This window comes from Acanthochromis polyacanthus, chromosome 5 (genome assembly GCF_021347895.1).
Source record: "Acanthochromis polyacanthus isolate Apoly-LR-REF ecotype Palm Island chromosome 5, KAUST_Apoly_ChrSc, whole genome shotgun sequence".
Classification (NCBI taxonomy): Eukaryota; Metazoa; Chordata; class Actinopteri; family Pomacentridae; genus Acanthochromis; species Acanthochromis polyacanthus.
The window spans coordinates 32,691,405-32,711,595 of NC_067117.1; the positions used below are offsets into that span (position 1 = coordinate 32,691,405).

Genomic DNA, 20,191 nt, shown 5'->3' on the forward strand with positions numbered 1-20,191 from the left:
TTAAGGAAGTATCTTTTTACAAAACATCATGAACAACCTGAAATTTCTTTCAAAGAAGATGTTCAATTTCAACAGTATCATGCCTCAGTTTATCATTTACATGTTACAACTTCCAGATCAGAGTGTCTACAAAGGCACAAAACCTTTAGTCACAGGTATGTGGAACTGAACGATACAGTATTTTACTTTGTGATCAAAACTACCAAAGTCAGATTTTAAAAAAAAGGCAAAAACAAGACAAAATATTACAAAAATGAGACGCAAAATTACCAAAAATGAGACAAACGACATGAAAAAAAAACAAAAAAAAGAGACAGAAAAGTTACAGAGCAACAAAAAATGGACAAACAACAAAAATGAGACAAATGAGAATAAAAATGAGAAAGGGAGAAACAAAACAGCAAAAAGTAAACACGAGGGAGACAAAAAACACAAATGACAAAAAAGACACACAAAACAAAATGACAAAAATAAGACAAAAAGGAAACACAAAAGGATAAAAACAAGACATGACAAAAACACGAGAAACGACAAGTCAAACAAAAAAACTGTAAAAACAAATAAATATTCCAAAAATGAGACACAAAATGACAAGAAAGACAATGAGCAATCTAGTAATTTACTTTATAATTAAAACAACTTGTCATGGTCTGAAAATTATTTTAAATTTATAGTTTTACACATTTCTAATTTGCAGTTAATGTCTTTTCTGTAGTTTTTCTTTTTCCTTCTAGCGGCCGGTTTTGGCCCACAGGCCGTATATTAGATTGAATTTAACCAGGTTTTGGTATTTTATTACCACTTCTATTCCCTCTCATCTCATTTTTTAATTGCTGCGTCCCTTTGTGTAAAAAATACAGCGTGGAATAGACGATACTCAGTTTGTCCAGACTATACACACGTGGACAAAATTGTTGGTACCCCTCAGTTAAAGAAGGAAAAACCCACAATTCTCACTGAAATCACTTGAAACTCACAAAAGTAACAATAAATAAAAAATTATTGAAAATTAAATAATCAAAAACAGCCATCACTTTTGAATTGTTGATTAACATAATTATTTAAAAAAACAAACTAATGAAACAGGCCTGGACAAAAATGATGGTACCTCTATAAAAGATTGAAAACTATTTGACCAGAGTGACATGATTAACTCAGGTGTGTCATTTAATTGACATCACAGGTGTTTCCAAACTCATAATCAGTCAGTCTGCCTATTTAAAGGGAGACAAGTAGTCACCCTGCTGTTTGGTGAAAAGGTGTGTACCACACTGAACATGGACAACAGAAAGCGAAGGAGAGAATTGTCCCAGGACATCCGAAAAAAAATGATAGACAAACATCTTAAAGGTAAAGGCTATAAGACCATCTCTAAACAGCTTGAAGTTCCTGTGACAACAGTGGCTCATATTATTCAGAAGTTCAAGACCCACGGGACAGTAGCCAACCTCCCTGGACGTGGCCGCAAGAGGAAAATTGATGACAAATTGAAGAGACGGATCGTTGGAATTGTATCCAAAGAGCCCAGAGCAACCTCCAAAGAAATTAAAGGTGAACTCCAAGGCCAAGGTACATCAGTGTCAGATCGCACCATTCGTCGTTGTTTGAGCCAAAGTGGACTTCATGGGAGACGACCAAGGAGGACACCACTGCTGAAAAAAACTCATAAAAAAGCCAGACTGGAATTTGCAAAAATGCATGTTGACAAGCCACAAAGCTTCTGGGAGAATGTCCTTTGGACAGATGAGACCAAACTGGAGCTTTTTGGTAAGGCACATCAACTCTATGTTCATAGACTCAAAAACCAAGCATACGAAGAAAAGAACACTGTCCCTACGGTGAAACATGGAGGAGGCTCAGTAATGTTTTGGGGCTGCTTTGCTGCATCTGGCACAGGGTGTCTTGAAAGTGTGCAAGGTACGATGAAATCTGAAGACTATCAAGGCATTCTGGAGAGAAATGTGCTGCCTAGTGTCAGAAAGCTTGGTCTCAGTCGCAGGTCATGGGTCTTCCAACAGGACAGCGATCCAAAACACACAGCCAAAAACACCCAAGAATGGCTGAGAGAAAAGCGTTGGACTATTCTAAAGTGGCCTTCTATGAGCCCAGATCTGAATCCCATTGAACATATGTGGAAGGAGCTGAAACATGCCATTTGGAGAAGACACCCATCAAACCTGAGACAACTGGAGCTGTTTGCTCATGAGGAGTGGGCCAAAATACCTGTTGACAGCTGCAGAACGCTCATTGACAAATACAGAAATGGTTTAATTGCAGTGATTGCCTCAAAAGGTTGTGCAACAAAATATTAAGTTATGGGTACCATCATTTTTGTCCAGCCCTATTTCATTAGTTTGTTTTTTTAAATAATTATGTTAATCAACAATTCAAAAGTGATGGCTGATTTTGATTATTTAATTTTCAATAAATTTTTATTTATTGTTACTTTTGTGAGTTTCAAGTGATTTCAGTGAGAATTGTGGGTTTTTCCTTCTTTAACTGAGGGGTACCAACAATTTTGTCCACGTGTGTAAATCCTCATCAGCTTGTCTTCTGTCCTCCAGGTGAAGAAGCTTCAGGCCATTCTGAAGCCCATGATGCTCAGAAGACTGAAAGATGACGTAGAGAAGAATCTCGCCCCCAAAGAAGAGACCATCATCGAGGTAAATCTGTGTGTGTGTCTGACAGGAACATAAAAGACGATCACATTTCTACTAAGTTCTTTGGAGGGCTGCAGAGTGTTTTCTTTTCTTTTTTTTCTTTTTTTTTTTTTTTATAAATCTCGTTCCCTCCGGTTTTGGCTGAATGAGTCATAAAACATCACTGACAAACGCTTCATCCATTCGATAATGAGTCCAGTAATTAGAATTGTTTCTGTCTGAATTATTCATCTTTATTGGTCTCTTTGATCACTGCTTAAATTCTAAACGAAGCTGAAATTACAGTTTTGGCTCATTAAAATGAACAACTTAAAGTTTCAGTTTTTGACTGAGGCGATCCCTCGGTGGAACTTTACATGTTCTTCATGTGTTTGTTTCCTCTCAGATTCCAAACACATTCAGCTTCAGGGAATTACAAACAGAAGTGATTCTAAATGAGTTTGTTGATGGACTGTCCAGTTGTCGGATATTGATGGTTTTTATTCTTGTTTAGTTTCCTGATTTAATACTGACACGCTGAGTGATGTTTGATTAATTGTGCAGGTTTGACTTCTTGGCAGCAGGTGGTGAAAAAATAAAACATTCTGTATTAACGGCCTTTTACTGATGAAAATGTGCACTTATTAATTTCAACTCAGTTTTATTTATAATAGCCGCAAGTCAGCAGACGTATTAACTCTCTGAAGTCCTGCCGTTTTTCACTCCCGTCATATTTTTCTTCCTCATTTTTCACAGCAGTAGACAGAAACAGAACAACCTCGCCACAAATCATTAAAAGAAAAGACAAAAGCTGAATTTCTTTCATTATTTATTCTACAGAAACGTCATTGTTATTTATGCAGCATATTTAAAACATTGCAATAAAAGTTTAAATACCAGGATTAAGAGCCTGCAGTGTTATTTATAGTGAAGAATGCACATTTTAAAGACTAACACCCAAGAAAAACTTATATCAAATGCCCCTTTACCTGACTGTATTATATATTAATGCTAGGACCCTGCAGTATTAATAATTATTCAGTACCAAAAATAAGTTAGCACAATAAATATTATTATTAGTGCAGTTAAACTTCATCCTATTGGGGTTTTGGTTTTGTTTGTTTCACATTTTGATACTGTTACATGTCTGAAATAAAGTAAATAAACCGGCTCTGTAAATAAAACTACTGCAGCTGAAAAGTGGTTGAATTTTTGTCACAGGACTGTTGGTCGCACATAAGTCACTTATGATTTTTTGTTTGCACCAAGAAGTATTTTTACATTAGATATTTTCAAATCCAATGAATTTGATGAAATATCACAATATTAAGCTTAGATTTGGTGAATTCCCCCAATAAAATAGAAAAGAACAGGTGGTAAAAGTTAGAAATACAACAGTTCTATGTGTTTTGTGCAATTTCTGATGAAATTTTGGTGATTTTATTTACAGGTAAGCTGCCTTCCAAACCCAATGTTGGGTTTTGGGTTTCAGAGGGTTTAAGTCAAGACCTTAAAGTTTGAAACAAATCAAAGTGGTTCCCTTTCATAAAGCACTTGCTGAAAGTAGGGGAAAACATAAAGCTTTTTACAAGGCAGAAACCTCCTGCAGAACCAGGTTTAGGGAGTGCAGCTGTCTGCCTCACCCAGTCGGGGTGAGGGTGAAAAGAGAAAGAGACAATAAAACTTCATTCTTTTCTTCTTCTGTTTGTGTTCTTGAAGGTGGAGCTGACCAACATTCAGAAGAAATACTACCGAGCCATCTTAGAGAAGAACTTTTCATTCCTGTCCAAAGGAGCCAACCAGCACAACATGCCCAACCTCATCAACACCATGATGGAGCTCCGCAAGTGCTGCAACCACCCCTACCTGATCACAGGTTAGCGACGGCACAAACAGGAAGTGATCCAGGATTTATAGACAAACACTAACACACATTTATGCTACCATTCAACAGTTTGGAATCACACAGAAATGTCCTTATTTTTGAAAGAAAAACTGTTTTCTTGAATGAAGATAACATTAAATTAATCAGAAATCCAGTGTAGACATTGTTAATGTGGTAAATGACTATTCTAGATGGAAACAGCTGATTTTTAATGGAATATCTCCATAGGGGTACAGAGGAACATTTCCAGCAACCATCACTCCTGTGTTCTAATGCTACATTGTGTTAGCTAATGGTGCTGAAAGGCTCATTGATGATTGGAAGACATGGAATAGTCTAGGTGACTCCAAACTTTTCAGCGGTAGTGTATGTTTACTTATTTATGACACATCAGTGATAATGAGTGATTTATTAGCTATCTGTAATTACACAACTCTTGTTCTCAAGCAGTAATGAGGAATGAGGTTTTCATGTACAGGGACTGTGACTGGGTGTTTTAGTGTGTAGCCGTAATATATGGATTTACAGTGTTGCTAGTGGTTGGTATTAAGTATTTAAAGATAAATAAGAAGCAGCATTATAAGTGGAATTAGCCCTAAGTGAAATCAAGTGTCCAAGTTGAGCCAACTGCCCAGAACAATTACACCAAATAATGTCAAATTTGCAGTTTGGGCTTGGCGATACAGCTGAAAAAAATCTATCGATGTAAAAGGCAGTTACTGTTAATTTTAAAATGACCTTTTTTTACTTAAAAATCGAACCCTTCAACCATTGAGTCTATTTATTTATTTATTTACGCAAGTCAGTGCTGGGTGGTGTAGGTGAAGATTAATTCACAATAAAAGGTGAAATTTAAGATGTTTAGTTAGCGACAGGGGAAAAAAAAACTGCTGTTTATTACTATTATTGTTATTATTATTATTATTATTATAATAACCTTTATTTAACCAGGTTTGTCCCTTTGAGATCCAAGATCTCTTTTACAAGAGAGACCTGGCCAACATTGGCAGCACATCAAGTTTCAACACGTTACAAATACAGTTTAAAAAATACAAATAACATACAATTTACAATTGGATTTTAAAACTTGGTTAAAAGAGCTCAAAGGATTAGTCAAACACTTCAGTTAACTGGAATTAACATGGGTGTTTTTAAAACTTCTGTTGAAGTAGTTGACTGATTACAGGCCAGTCTGTTACACCGGCACTCTGAATATAGTCGGGAAAGTAACTTTATTGTCTTGAATGTCCAGGACAACTAAGCAGGTTTCAACTACGCTGAGAATGTTTGTAAAGTCAGACTCGTGTGCTGTCTGGATGTTTGTCCGGCTGTACCGTTGCTCTGCATTGTGGACTCCCTGCAGGTTGCGACCGGAGCCATGTTGTGTTCTCCAAAGCGTGGAGGCGATACAATAAGTTTGTTGTGTTCCCACCTCTGGTCAGAACAGTTTTCCACCACAGCAGAGTTCTGATCTCTGTCAGACTTTCAGAAACACAAAAAACGACCAAACTGATGAGCTTTGTTGTCATTTTCTATCCACAATCTCCTCTCAGTCTGCACTTATTTTCTCAGTTGTTGGTACTGCGACCGAGCAGCGACCTGCTGCATGACTCACTGTTAGTCGTAGCTGCATCATCAGGGGTGTAAATGTCTGTTGATGCAAAGAAACCTGCACCTTAGATTGCATATTTCTTTCTGTCTATAAATCAAATTGATCGATACGTTGCTTACACCAGTAATCCCAACGTTCAATCAGCGATGGTGTGACAGACGCCATTTCATTTCACTTTTCAGTCCTTGTTTAATAGTAAAACCAGCCTCATCATTCTCTTTTTTAACCCTTTACGCTTCAGTGCGTAGTAGGTGTACCGCCTAATTTGCATAGGAATTTCAAGAATGTCCAACGGCTGCAAACCCGATTATACAAACAGTATACGCCGATGGAAAGCTTAGATTCTCATGAATCCGCCGGTATAAACCACTTTCAGATGTGATTACCACAGCGGGTGAGAAAAACACATTTGTCCGACAAAAACAAATATTCATCCATCCGTTCTCTATACACGGCTTCAACGCACACAGCGCGACTCACATTTCCGGGTTCATTATTACACACAGAAATAAAGATTCCACAAAAAACGGCCATAATCCAACCTTTTACATCCAGACAACACAAGCCAGTAAACTATTTTGTCCAAAACATGTCCTGAAGTCGGTATAAAATCCCCGAATCGGTCGTTTTCAAGGAAATGCACCTTGCGATGTCCGTCCAATATTCCCTGTATTTTTCGTAATTTTTTTTATTTAAAAATAGAATATTAGCGATTTTTTTGTACTGAAAACGGCTGGAATTGACTGAAGCTTAAAGGGTTAATAAAAAGGATGAATAAAACTGAGAGCAAAAGACCAGTAAATATTCTCATAAATGGGATTAGATTTTTCTCTCCCGTCCTTTATTCTTCTTTGTTAATTAACGGTAACTTCTTCTCAGCTTTGTTCAGCTCTGTGTGGCCAAAATAAGCTTTCAATCAAGCATTTTCTCTTTTCTGTTGATAAAATCGATCAATACATGCTGTTTTATCACCCAGGGCTAATCGTCTTATACACAACTGCAGGAGTTCAAATGTGTCACAACACGCCTTATATACATGAAGGATTTTGGTTCCACAGAAATGCAGAAATAATTTTCTCCAGATGTAAGAGAACGCGGTTGTTTGGTAAAGACTGCAGTAAAAGTCACATAATTTTAATAATAATATAGTAATAACTATGTTTACATAGCAGCTTTTGAAAATAGAGTTTATAAAGTGCTTTACAGATGAAGAAAAGAAGGAAAACACTGAACAACAGAAAACCAGTCAGAAGCCAGAAGACGAACATGGTCAAATATTTTCAAAATAAATCAACGCAACACCACCGGATGAAAGAATAAAAGAACCAAAGAATGCCACATACAGGAAGTAGAGGGTCAAACTGTAAGCATAATAACAGTATTATAGGTCAAAATACATGAAGGATAACAGAAAATTAAGTAAATTAAATTAAAGCAAGTCTTCAAAGCTGATAATAACTGTAAGAATATTAATAGTGAAAGTATAAAATAATCACATATTAAAATAATAAATGAAAGGTAAAAGTAAATAAAAATGAACAAATAAAATTAAAACAAGCTTACAACTCTATTATAGCAATAATAATGATAATAGTAGCAGTAAATAAAAAAATGTAAATAAGTAAATACATAAGACAGAATACAATAAACAAATAAAATAACAGCAAGCCTACAACACAGATGATATTAGGAATAATAATTTCAGTAATGATAAATGAGTAAATAAATGAAGTATGAAAGGGACTAAAATAAACAAATACAATTAAAACAAGCCTATAAAGCGAATGATAATGATAAAAATAATAAAAACAAATACAATAAATAATTACATGACTAAATATAATGGAAGGTAAAAGTCAATAAAATGAACAAATAAAATAAAAATACACTTACAAGCGATAATAATAGTAATAATAATAATCGTAATAATACAATAACCATAAATAAATAAAAGATGGAAATACATAAATACATAAGGGACAAAATAAAATTAAAAAAATCATAAAAGTATGCCTACAATGCTAAAAAAATATTAATAATAGTAAATACGTAAAATAAATAAGGTGTAATAAGCCTTTATCAGTCCCACAGTGGGCAAGTTTGCAGTATTTACGTAAAATAAGCAAATAAAGGATAAAAAGAGATAATAAAATGAAAAAAATTAAATGCAAGCAAGCCTGCAAAGCTACAAGTAAGAATAATAGTTATAGTAAATGCATAAAAGCATTTATCAATACCACGGTGGGAAAATTTACAGTATATATAAAATACTTAAATAAGTAAAGAGTTGAAAGAGATTAAAATTAAAAAATAAAATAAAAACAAGCCTACAAAGCTAAAGATAATAATAGTAGTTACAGCGAATACATAAAATAAACAATAAAAGTTAAGCATGTATGAGTCCCACATTTGGGAAATTAGCAATATGTAAGTAAAATATTGAATTAAGTAAATAAATAGTGGGTTAAAACAATAAAATGAATCAATAAAATACAAGCAAGGCTGTAAAAATGGATTTTAAGAAGTGATTTACAAAACGAGACACTGATTTTAATATTTATTTTACTGTCATTTCAACTAAAATTAATAAATAAATTAAATATAGATAAATAAAACTAAATTGAAAAATAATCTTTACCGCAAACCTAAATGTTGTTTTTCAGAGGCACTGCAAAATCATTTAGCTTTAAATGTCATTTTCCTGCTTTTCTTTTTGCGTCTAAATCCTTCTGAACTGCTCGGAGTATATAAACCTTTTTTTTATCGTTTTTTTTGTCCTTCAGGAGCTGAAGAGAAGATCCTGGAAAGCTTCAAGAAATGCCACAGCCCGGACGCGCCAGACTTCCAGCTGCAGGCGATGATCCAGGCGGCCGGTAAACTGGTGCTGATCGACAAGCTGCTGCCCAAACTGCTGGCCGGAGGACACAAAGTGCTGGTCTTCTCCCAGATGGTTCGCTGTCTGGATATCCTGGAGGACTACCTCATACAGAGACGGTGAGGAGAGGGGAAGGAGGGGAAGCAGAAGGTTGGATTTAATGGGAAAAGAGAGAAAATAGCCGAACAGCAGCAAGAGAGGAAGGAAAATCCAACAAAAGATGGAAAAAAGGATGCAAGACTTGAACCAAAAGATGCCTTTTTACCAGCGTCTGTCTGTTTTCTGCAGCTACACGTACGAACGCATCGACGGTCGTGTTCGGGGAAACCTGCGGCAGGCGGCCATCGACCGGTTCTGCAAGCCGGATTCGGATCGCTTTGTGTTCCTGCTGTGCACCAGAGCTGGAGGTCTGGGAATCAACCTGACGGCCGCCGACACCTGCATCATCTTCGACTCAGACTGGAACCCCCAGAACGACCTGCAGGTGGGTCAAAAACAAACAAAAAAGAGTTCTTTCTTATGTTTTCACAGTTTGAGGCAGATAAATGGTGTCATTTTGGAGATTTTTTTTTAAAGAAAGAACATATAACTTTAAAACCTGCCAGCGGGTTTGAAAATACAGAGGAAAAGTTTGTTGAGGCTCTAAAAATGGAAAATATCTGTAAGAAAACATGACGCAAAGCAACCAAAATGACGCAGAAAAACGAGACACAATGACTAAAACGAAACACAAAGTAGGGAAAAAACATAACAAAGGTGAGATAATAGAACCACAAGGAGCATAAACTGTCCCACAGACACACAAAACAACACAAAAACCCAACAAAACGACGACACAAAATGACAAAGGGGAGACAATAGAACCACAAGGATCAATAATTGTTCCAAAGAGAAGCGAAACAACACAAAAAAAACAAGAAAAACAACAAAAAATGAGTCAACAAATCACAAAGGGAAGACAATACAACCACAAGCAAAATAAACTGTCCCGAAGAGACACAAAATGACACAAGATAAAAAAAAAAAAACCCAACAAAAACAATACACAAAATGACAAAGGAGAGATGGTTAAAAAAAACAACACAAGAAACAAAAACAAAAGTCCTAAGGAGATACAACACAAAAAACAACAAAAATGAGTCACAAAATGACTAAAATGAGGAAAGACAACAGACCCTGACAGGAGGCTGTAAATAATGGAGTCAGTAGCATGTGTGGACACTTGGAAACACGTTGGCGGCAGGATTTAGACCGAAGTTAAGCAGCTTTTAGGAATGTGTCCTAAATACTGCATCGATAAAAACTGAATCCGTGTTGTCAGAACATGAGCGTTGTTTGTCTCGGTCTTTTAATACGTCGTGGCGTTGGCAAGGTCTTTTGGGACGGCGGTGGTTGGCTAGATGTTTGCTTCAAAGGACGCCGTGAATAATAAAGTTCCTTTACTCTGTGAATCTTCATCACAGTTCTGATGCAACGCAGGTTTCCTCATGTCATCAGGCTTCAAGCTCTTTAATGTCACTGGTTTTTCAATGTTTAAAGTTTGTTGTCATGTTTGTTGGCCCAGCTTTGTTAGATTTAGTCGAATAACTGTGCAGCCGAATGTTTTAATCAGCCCTCTGAGCCCCAAGCAACTATTAGGACATTTTATTTGCTGTCTTTAATGTAGACATGCAGATATACAGATTGTATGTGACATGTTAATACTCAGAAGTCACTAAAGGATCTAAAAAAGCTCTGATTTTACATGTTAATTCTTTAAGCTCCAAGCAGCTTTTGGGCGTTTTTGCTCCTGTTGCTCATTTTTCCTCCATTTGGATTTATTTTTCAGTGAAATATAAAGTCATGTACTTCTATAGGAACAAAAATTAGTCACAGAACGACAAAGGTGAGACAATACAGCCACAAGGACAAAAACACACCGAAAAGATACGCAAAACAACACAAAATGACACAAACAAGACAAAAAAAAGACAAAAATTAATCAGCGCAACCATGACTAGAAGGAGAGGGAACTTCAAAATATCTAATGTGCAGAATGACACAGTTTTAGTGCTATAAATTATATAAAAACTGAAAAAAACAAAGTTTTATTTCTTTGAATTTCAATTTCTTTCTTAGAAAAATTGACAGTACCTGGAATCAACATGTCCAACATTATTCCAAGAACTCATAGTTGTTACTGACACTGGAAAAAAAAATAAGCACCTCTACACACTATTAAAATTAAATTCTTACATTTTTGTTTGTTTCCACCTGTATCTGCTCTGTGTAAACACTACCTGCACTTCAGCCAAAAATTTCCCTGAATTTTTGTGAGGTAACTGTCGGTCACAGCTGAGTCATTAGTGGATTCCCAGTTGTGCAAAAGAGCTCCGAATTTTTTGTTTTTCATGGAATCTTGTTTCCGCAAACTGTTTTTAGGAATTTGTTGAATTTAACATGCAGAATAAAGTGATTTGGATAAATTATCAGCATTTCAAGCTTAAAGTTGGTTTGTTATCCTGATCAAATGGCATTTTCCACATAGTTCAGACATTTTTTTGACTATTCACAATCCTGTTTTTGCAGTTTGTGGCTCCGATATAAATTGGGCAATTTTAGTGATTTTAAGAAAGAAATAACAAGCTTCAGACCTGCCCGTTTGTTTTGGGATTCAGAGGGTTTAAGTGCAGGATAAACTGGTTGTGCATAATTTGCAAAAACCTGATGTTAAAGCCTCAAAAACTGTAAATGATCTATATTAAGAAAGTTAAATAGAAATGTTTACATGTATTTAAAATGCTGCTTCAGATTGTTGTTGTGATCGTTCTGTCAAACCCTTTTCACACTTTGATTGAAACTAATTACAGCTTTTAGTTAGTGACAGCTTGAAGTAGTGTAGTGATGCACTGGTGGCCTTTAAAATGGACATCAGAAAGCTTTTGCTTCAATATTGATGTCATTTTGTTCACACATTCTGATAATATTACAGGGAATTTGGCTCAGCTTAGAAGCGCTGAGGCAAAACTCGCAGATTTCAGTTAGATTCAAATTGCCTTTTCTCCACGTCATGCATAAAAAGCTTTAATGCCGCTCAAATCCATTCATAAATCCAACTGCAGGCAAGTCGCACAAACATTTTCTTAAGTTTTCGTGTGTTCTCCTGCAGGCCCAGGCTCGCTGCCACCGGATCGGTCAGAGCAAAGCAGTGAAAGTCTACAGACTGATCACCAGAAACTCGTACGAGAGGGAAATGTTCGACAAGGCCAGCCTGAAGCTTGGACTGGACAAAGCTGTTCTCCAAGACATCAACCGCAAAGGAAGCCTCAATGGGGTGAGAGATCAGCTTGCAAGTTGCTAATTATCCACAGGATTATGGATGAATGATTATTTTTGTTAAAAAACAATTTTAAAAATCAGTAATTAATCATAAAAGTGAAAAATCATTTGTCATTAGTTCAGGAAATAAACATAAATGTTTCCTCGTCCAGACACACACAGCAAGATGAATCATCGATTACACAACGACCAACCCCTGTTTATTTCCTGAACTAATGACAAAATAGATCCACAGGTACCATCCAGACATATAAAGCCTTGAAATCGGGGGCGGCATGGCTCAGTGGGTAGAGTGGCAGTCTTGTAACTGGAAGGTTGCGGTTCGATCCTCGGCCCGTTGTGCTCATGTCAAGGTGTCCTTGAGCAAGACACCTAACCCCTAATTGGTGGGTCGTGGTTAGCGCCTTGCATGGCAGCTTCCGCCATCATGTCTGAATGTGTGTGTGAATGGGTGAATGTGACGTATCATGTAAATACAGCCATTTACCATTTACCAAATCAACCTAGTACAAGTATTTATTTGGCAAATAAAGCCACCAAATGTGATTTTAAAGCCTCTGAAAACTACAAAAAATATGTTGTTTTCATAAATTCAGACCATTCTATAGCTTCATTTAGAATGTTCTGAACATTCTGTATCTCCATGTAGAATGATTAGACCATTCTGTAGCTCCCTTTAGAATGGTCTGACCAGTCCACATAGAGCTACAGAATGGTCTGGTCATTCTATTAGCTCTGTGTAGAATGGTCAGACCATTCTATAGCGCTGCGTAGAACGGTTAGACCATTCCATAGCTCTTCGTAGAATGGTTAGACCATTCTATAATTCTGTGTAGAATGGTTAGACCATTCTGTAGTTCTGCGTAGAACGGTTAGACCATTCCATAGTTCTGTGTAGAATGGTTAGACCATTCTATAGTTCTGTGTAGAATGGTTAGACCATTCTGTAGTTCTACGTAGAATGGTTAGACCATTCTATAGTTCTACGTAGAATGGTTAGATCATTCTATAGTTCTACGTAGAATGGTTAGATCATTCTGTAGTTCTGCGTAGAACGGTTAGACCATTCCATAGTTCTGCGTAGAACGGTTAGACCATTCCATAGTTCTGTGTAGAATGGTTAGACCATTCCATAGTTCTGTGTAGAATGGTTAGACCATTCTGTAGTTCTACGTAGAATGGTTAGACCATTCTATAGTTCTACGTAGAATGGTTAGATCATTCTATAGTTCTACGTAGAATGGTTAGATTATTCTGTAGTTCTGCGTAGAATGGTTAGACCATTCCATAGTTCTGTGTAGAATGGTTAGACCATTCTGTAGTTCTACGTAGAATGGTTAGACCATTCTATAGTTCTACGTAGAATGGTTAGATCATTCTATAGTTCTACGTAGAATGGTTAGACCATTCCATAGTTCTGTGTAGAATGGTTAGACCATTCTATAGTTCTATGTAGAATGGTTAGATCATTCTATAGTTCTACGTAGAATGGTTAGATCATTCTATAGTTCTGCGAAGAATGGTCAGACCATTCTATAGCTCTGTGTAGAATGGTCAGACCATTCTATAGCTCTGTGTAGAATGGTCTGACTGCACCTTCCATGTTGTTTCTGTTTTCAACCATTCACTTTGGAAGATGAGTGATTTGAGAATTGTTTTGGTGGAACATTTACGTGCTGGGAGGCAAGATTGGGAATAAAAATGGACAATCCAGGAATTTGTTTATTTTTATGATGCAACTCTTCGTCAAAATTTGAAACGTTCAAACTACATTGGTCTCTTTTTATTATTTCAAAAGTCTATAATCCTGTGTACAATAAGCAATTCGTAAGGCTTTAAAGGAATCAAATTTAACACTTGAGGGCTTATTTTCAAAAATTGATAACTCAAAAACTATTTGTAGTAGAGCTGTGAGTTCTTGCAGCATTCTATGGTTTAGGTAGAAGTTTTTGACTTCTGATTTATTTCAGTAAAATCATGACCTAATTAGACTGTATGAGGTTGTTCCACTGTGTTCACTTGGTTGTTTTCATTTCAGAAGCTGACTGTGGAACATGAGCATCATTTCTAACCCGTGTGTTGTTACAGGTGCAGCAGCTTTCTAAGCTGGAAGTGGAGGATTTGTTGAAAAAAGGAGCGTATGGAGCGCTGATGGACGAAGAGGACGAAGGCTCCAAGTTCTGTGAGGAAGACATTGATCAGATCCTTCAGAGACGCACTCAGACCATCACCATCCAGTCTGAAGGGAAAGGATCCACGTTCGCCAAGGTTAAACATCACAGAAAACTCAGAATAAAGGCCTAAAATAAGACAGATTTTTTTTGCCAAATGGTGTTTTGTCGCGCGGTTCAAATGCTGTTTCCTTCAGGGAGGGAAACACGCTTTGAATATTTTGGCACTCAGATCAAATGCAGAGAAGCTAAATATTTGTACGATTGGCAGCTCGAGTCTAAACATTTGATTAAATGCCAACAAAACCCCCAGTTAACATCAATCAGTCGCGCTCTTTTTTTTCTTCTCACTACGTCTGTTTCTCTTTCCTCAGGCCAGCTTCATCTCCTCTGGTAACAGAACTGACATTTCTCTGGATGACCCCAACTTCTGGCAGAAATGGGCCAAAATCGCTGAGGTGGAGATCGACTCCAAGTCAGAGAAGGTACGAACGGAAGAAGGGATGTAAAAATGAAAGCAAGAGAGGATGAATGAAAGAAAATTAAAAGAAGGGAGCTTCCAAGGAAAGGGAAAAATAAAGTAATGGAATAAAAAATAAGACTGAAAGTAATAAAGGAATGGAAGCAGTGAAAATGACAGAATGCACTGTTGGTTTAACAGGAGATAAAGCAAAATCCAGTCCTCTGAATTGTTGGATTTTTAACTTTACGAAGGTCAGTGAAGTCACAAAATTTAACCAAATCTGAACTTGATATTTCTTAAAAATAACTTTATTCTACATACGTTAAAGATGTACGAACACAAAGAAGGACTTTGAGTTTGTTTTATTCTTAGCTCTCAAAGTATTTAGACAAAGTAACTTAGATGTTCATTTAAATAAGAGCACCAACACAGAAAGAAAATCACATCTACAGATATGTGTAGAATAGCAATTGAAACTGAGTTTTTAATGGCAAAGACACAAAATTGCCATAATTAGATGCAAAATTGGCATAAAAAGGTGCAAAATTGCTATTAAAAACTGCAAAATCACAAAATAAAGATGCAAAATTGCCATAAAAAGACACAAAATGAGCACAAAAGGATGCAAAACGAACAAAAAGCAATAAAATCACCACATAAAGATGCAAAGTGGCAAAAAAAAGGTTCAAAATCATCAATGAAGTGTTCAAAATCACGATATAAAGATGCAAAATGAGGACAGAAAGATGCAAAATTACCACAAAGGGTTAAAAATCTAAAGACTGAAAATAACGACTCAAAGTGTTCACATGAAATATAATAGAAATTAATTTAAGCAAGAGAGAAAGCCACAGTTTTAGCTACTATTTGCATGTACAGATATGTGTAAAATAGCAATTGAAGCTGAGATTTTTGGGGGCAAATTTACAGTGTACCAAAGTTTTGTGCAAAAATACAGTTGTTCGCAGTAAATCCAATTATTTGGAATTTTAAGTACATGAGGTAGGTGGACGACGGATGATGAAAATGCAAAATATACGTGTTGCGCTAATGGTACCGGTGTAGTGGATGTAGAAAATAGGATGGGAAGCAGCATAAGGCCGAGAAGGAAAAGACAGATTTGATTTAAGTGCGTGAGCTTCCTTTCCTTTCCTTTCTTTTCTTTTCTTTTCTTTTCTTTTCTTTTCTTTTCTTTTCTTTTCTTTTCTTTCTTTTCTTTTCTTTTCTTTTCTTTTCCTTTCCTTTCTTTCTTTTTTCTTTTCCTTTCCTTTCCTTCTTTTCCTTTCCTTTCCTTTCCTTTCCTTTCTTTTCCTTTCCTCCCTGACAGATGGACTGTCTTAATGAATGAAGCAGATTGCACAATAAACACTGCTACTGTCTTCTTACCTTGTGTGTAGGTGTGTGTTAGTGCACCATGACTCATGCTTTGAATCCTTAATTTCTAAAATCCTCAGTGAATCAACTTTTTGTGTTTTTTGTTGGCCCTTTCTTTTTTTGTTTTTTGCCTCAACCAGAGGATTAAACTTTAAAAACAGATCTCTTCCGAGACTCAAAATTGGCAATTAAAATATGCAGAATGCATTACCATAAAACGATGCAAAATCACCACAAAAGGGGTGAAAATCACTCCATAAAGACACAAAATCACTGTAAAAAGATGCAAATCACCACATAAAGATGCAAACTGACCAAATAAAGATACAAAATCCCCATAAAGAGACGTAAAATGATCATAAAAAGATGCAAACTCGCCATATACAAATGCAAACTGAGCACAAAAAGAAGCAAAATGGTTCAAATTTACATCTTAAAGGCAGAAAATGACAACAAAGATGCAAAAAGAGCACAAAAAGATGCAAGATTACCATGAATGGGTTCAAAATTGCCAGATACAGACATAAAATCACCACAAAGATGCAAAATGAGCATAAAAATCACCACAAAAAGGTTCAAAATCACCACATGTAGACACAAAATCTCAATAAAAAGATCAAAATCGCCACAAAGATGTGATACAAGAACGAAAAGATGCAAAATCACAAACAAAAGGCTTAAAAATCCCCATAAAAAGACGCAAAATCAACACAAAGACATGTAAAAGGAAAACAAAAAGATGTAAAATCTCCACGTAACAGTTCAAAACCACCACAAAAAGATACAAAATGAACACAAAATGATCAAAACCAATTTTCCCTCAAAGAATAGGTTATTATAGTTCTATTTTCTGAAGTCATCAGAACCTTTGCAGCTGCTCTGCTCCCAGTCTGCTGTCATCATTTCACTGGAAAATCACCAGTTTACAGCAATTTAAAATGCTGCTAATCAGCTATTTGTGTTGGTTTGTCGTTCATTCATGCTGATAATCTGCAGGTTGAGTCACTTGGAGCTCTGAGGAACATTTACTTCCTCTACAGATAATCAGACCGTTCTATAGCTCTATAGCTTTATGTAGAACTGTCAGACCGTTCTATAGCTCTGTGTAGAATGGTCTGACTGCACTTCCAATTTTCAAATTTTTGTGATCAAATCTTTGGTAAATTGTGAAACATTCAAACCACATTGGTCTCTTTGTTGCAGGAGTCCCTGGTGATCGACACTCCCCGTGTGAGGAAACAAACCCGCCACTACAACTCCTTTGAGGATGACGAGCTGATGGAGTTTTCAGAGCTGGACAGCGACTCTGAAGAGCGACCGTGTCGAACTCGTCGGCTGGGCGAACGAAGCCGCCGGTACCTTCGGGCCGAGTGTTTCCGAGTTGAGAAAAACCTGCTCATCTTCGGGTGAGAACGAAACTTTGGAAAATAAATTCTGGCTGTGATTTAACCTTATGTATCCTAAAGTCACACCTGATCATTAAAAAAAGCACCATTTACCAGCCAGAAATAGTAGAAACAGGAGAAATCATCGGACTTTGGACTTCCCTACAGCTCCCCACTTGTTTCTTTTGTTGAGGAAAATGAATCACATATAAGCTTAAAATTGTGACATTTCATCAAAATCACGTTATTCAACATGTCTCATTTAAAAATTTGCCAAAAATGACCAGGTTTTGTCAATAAACTAGACATTCTGCACTCTTCTTGGCAGCTGAAAAGCCAACAACACTTCAAGGACTTCATAACTAAACTGCAGGCTGCATTTGCACAAAGCAGAGGATAAAAGCTAATTAAAAATGTAAAATCAGTAAAAGTTAGAGCCACTAGTGGAATCTTGGATTTGTTAGATTTTTTATATCTATTTTTATATGTTCAAATTACCAAAATGACTCCATTTATCAGCCAGACACTGTAAAAACAATAAGAAAATGAACCGAATCCAACTTTAAATCATGCTAATTTGTCACTGTCGCATTATTCTACATGCCTCATTTTAAAAAATTGCCAAAATCAAGTCATTTTTGCCAGCTAGATTCTGTAAAACCGTAAAAATTCTGCACTTCCTGGTGCAAACTGAGACGCCTCAATTAGTTTGCGAGAAACGATCATGTGACAGAAATTCGGGGAAAAATTCTGACTAAAGTGCAGAAATTTAAATACATTTAACTTTTTTTGTTAATGATTCATGGCATTATAACTGTGTCTTACTGCAAACAAATCTCTGCGTTTTCTCTACTTCTTGTCACGGTTGTTGTTTCCATAAAGGTGCAGGACAGGAAATGGGAGGAAAAAATGTGACAGGAGCAAAGAAAAAAGTGCCCAGAAATAAGAGCGTCAAAGCCATAAACACCCTTTAGTTCATTTTGCAGAAAGCAACAGAGTCAGCTTCGTTTCATTCTCACCTGCAGAGCAGCAAAATGACACCAAAAGTGAAGGTTTTTTACTGAAGGTTTGAATGCAAATGGCCAGCTTGGCACTTGATAGCCGCCTCAGTCAGGCATAATACAAAAAATCCAAAAAGCCCACTTCAATGGACTCTCTTTCCAAGCAGCACAAACCCACACATTCCTCACACCTCGCAGCCAGAAATCTTGTGCGATGACATCTTACTACTCTAACACAGAGCGGCTTCTGCTCTCGTAATCTTTTTGTACACAGGGTTGGTTTCCTGCAAGCTCAAGTGTGACAACAAACGAGCCAAAGTACAAAAATACGACAGCAAGAAGTTTTCGCTGTGGTTTGAAGTTTAGAAAAAACGCGCACATTTAATTCCTGAAACGTCTTCTTTCTCTCCAGCTGGGGTCGGTGGAAGGACATCCTGAACCACGGCCGGTTTAAATGGCACCTGGCAGAGAGAGACATGGAGGTGATCTGCAGGTGAGGACATCCAGAATATTAGCATAAGTCAGAGTCAGTGTTACAGGCAACCAGACGCTGTATTAATAAGCAAACCTTCCCCTCCGTCTGTGCAGAGCTCTGCTGGTTTACTGCCTGAGACACTACAAAGGAGACGACAAGATCAAGAGCTTCATCTGGGACCTGATCGCTCCGACCAAGGAGGGCCAGGACCAGGCGCTGCTCAACCACTCCGGTTAGCATCTCACCATTCACTCATACTGCTAATCAGTTAGCCTACACGCTACCTCTCAGTTAGCATTAACTGTATCTATTGATGTTTATTTATAGATTGTTTTAGGTCATAATCAACCTCAGGTCAGATCTAGACCACTTCCGGTGTTGTAGGAAATTATATCAAACTGCTTCATAATAATAAGAATAATAATATTATAATAAATAATCATCATGAAATCAAAATAATACAAACAATAATTATAATACCAATAATATCATAAATAATAATAATAATGATAATACATAATCAGTTCAGGAACATAAGAAATAGTAAAAATAATAATACTAAATTATCATGAAAATTAATAATAATTATAATAATATAGTCATGAAATTACCAATACTGATAATAATATTGATGATGATTATGCCAATTAATAATGTACAATAATGACAATAAATAATCAGAAAAATAAATAATTATAGTAATGCTAACAATAATAGTGATAATAATGATAATACTGATATTAACATAATTCAAATAAATAATAGAATAATTATATGAATAGTAATAATGAATAATAATGAAATAAGTAGTCATGTGAAAATACTAACAATAATAATACAATAAATAATGATAATTAGTGAATAATAATAATGTATAATCATGAACATAAACACATAATAATAATAATAATAATAATAATGATTACATATTTATTTATTAATTATCATCTTGGACTTTCCTTTGTAGCGCCACAGTTTTGTATTTCATTATGA

At 36.2% G+C, this 20,191-nt stretch overlaps 1 protein-coding gene across 5 annotated transcripts in view; it reads left to right on the forward strand.

Moving 5' to 3' along the window:
- Positions 1-20,191, forward strand: part of chd6 (chromodomain helicase DNA binding protein 6) — a 165,950-nt gene that overhangs the window by 102,827 nt on the left and 42,932 nt on the right. For all 5 annotated transcript variants that reach the window (XM_051948134.1, XM_051948133.1, XM_022204996.2 and 2 more), the window contains exons 16-25: positions 2,565-2,663; positions 4,359-4,515; positions 8,920-9,130; positions 9,300-9,495; positions 12,160-12,324; positions 14,418-14,597; positions 14,875-14,985; positions 17,541-17,743; positions 19,136-19,216; positions 19,312-19,430. In XM_051948134.1, the coding sequence (XP_051804094.1) occupies positions 2,565-2,663; positions 4,359-4,515; positions 8,920-9,130; positions 9,300-9,495; positions 12,160-12,324; positions 14,418-14,597; positions 14,875-14,985; positions 17,541-17,743; positions 19,136-19,216; positions 19,312-19,430 (1,522 nt within the window). The remainder of the gene's footprint in view (positions 1-2,564; positions 2,664-4,358; positions 4,516-8,919; positions 9,131-9,299; positions 9,496-12,159; positions 12,325-14,417; positions 14,598-14,874; positions 14,986-17,540; positions 17,744-19,135; positions 19,217-19,311; positions 19,431-20,191) is intronic.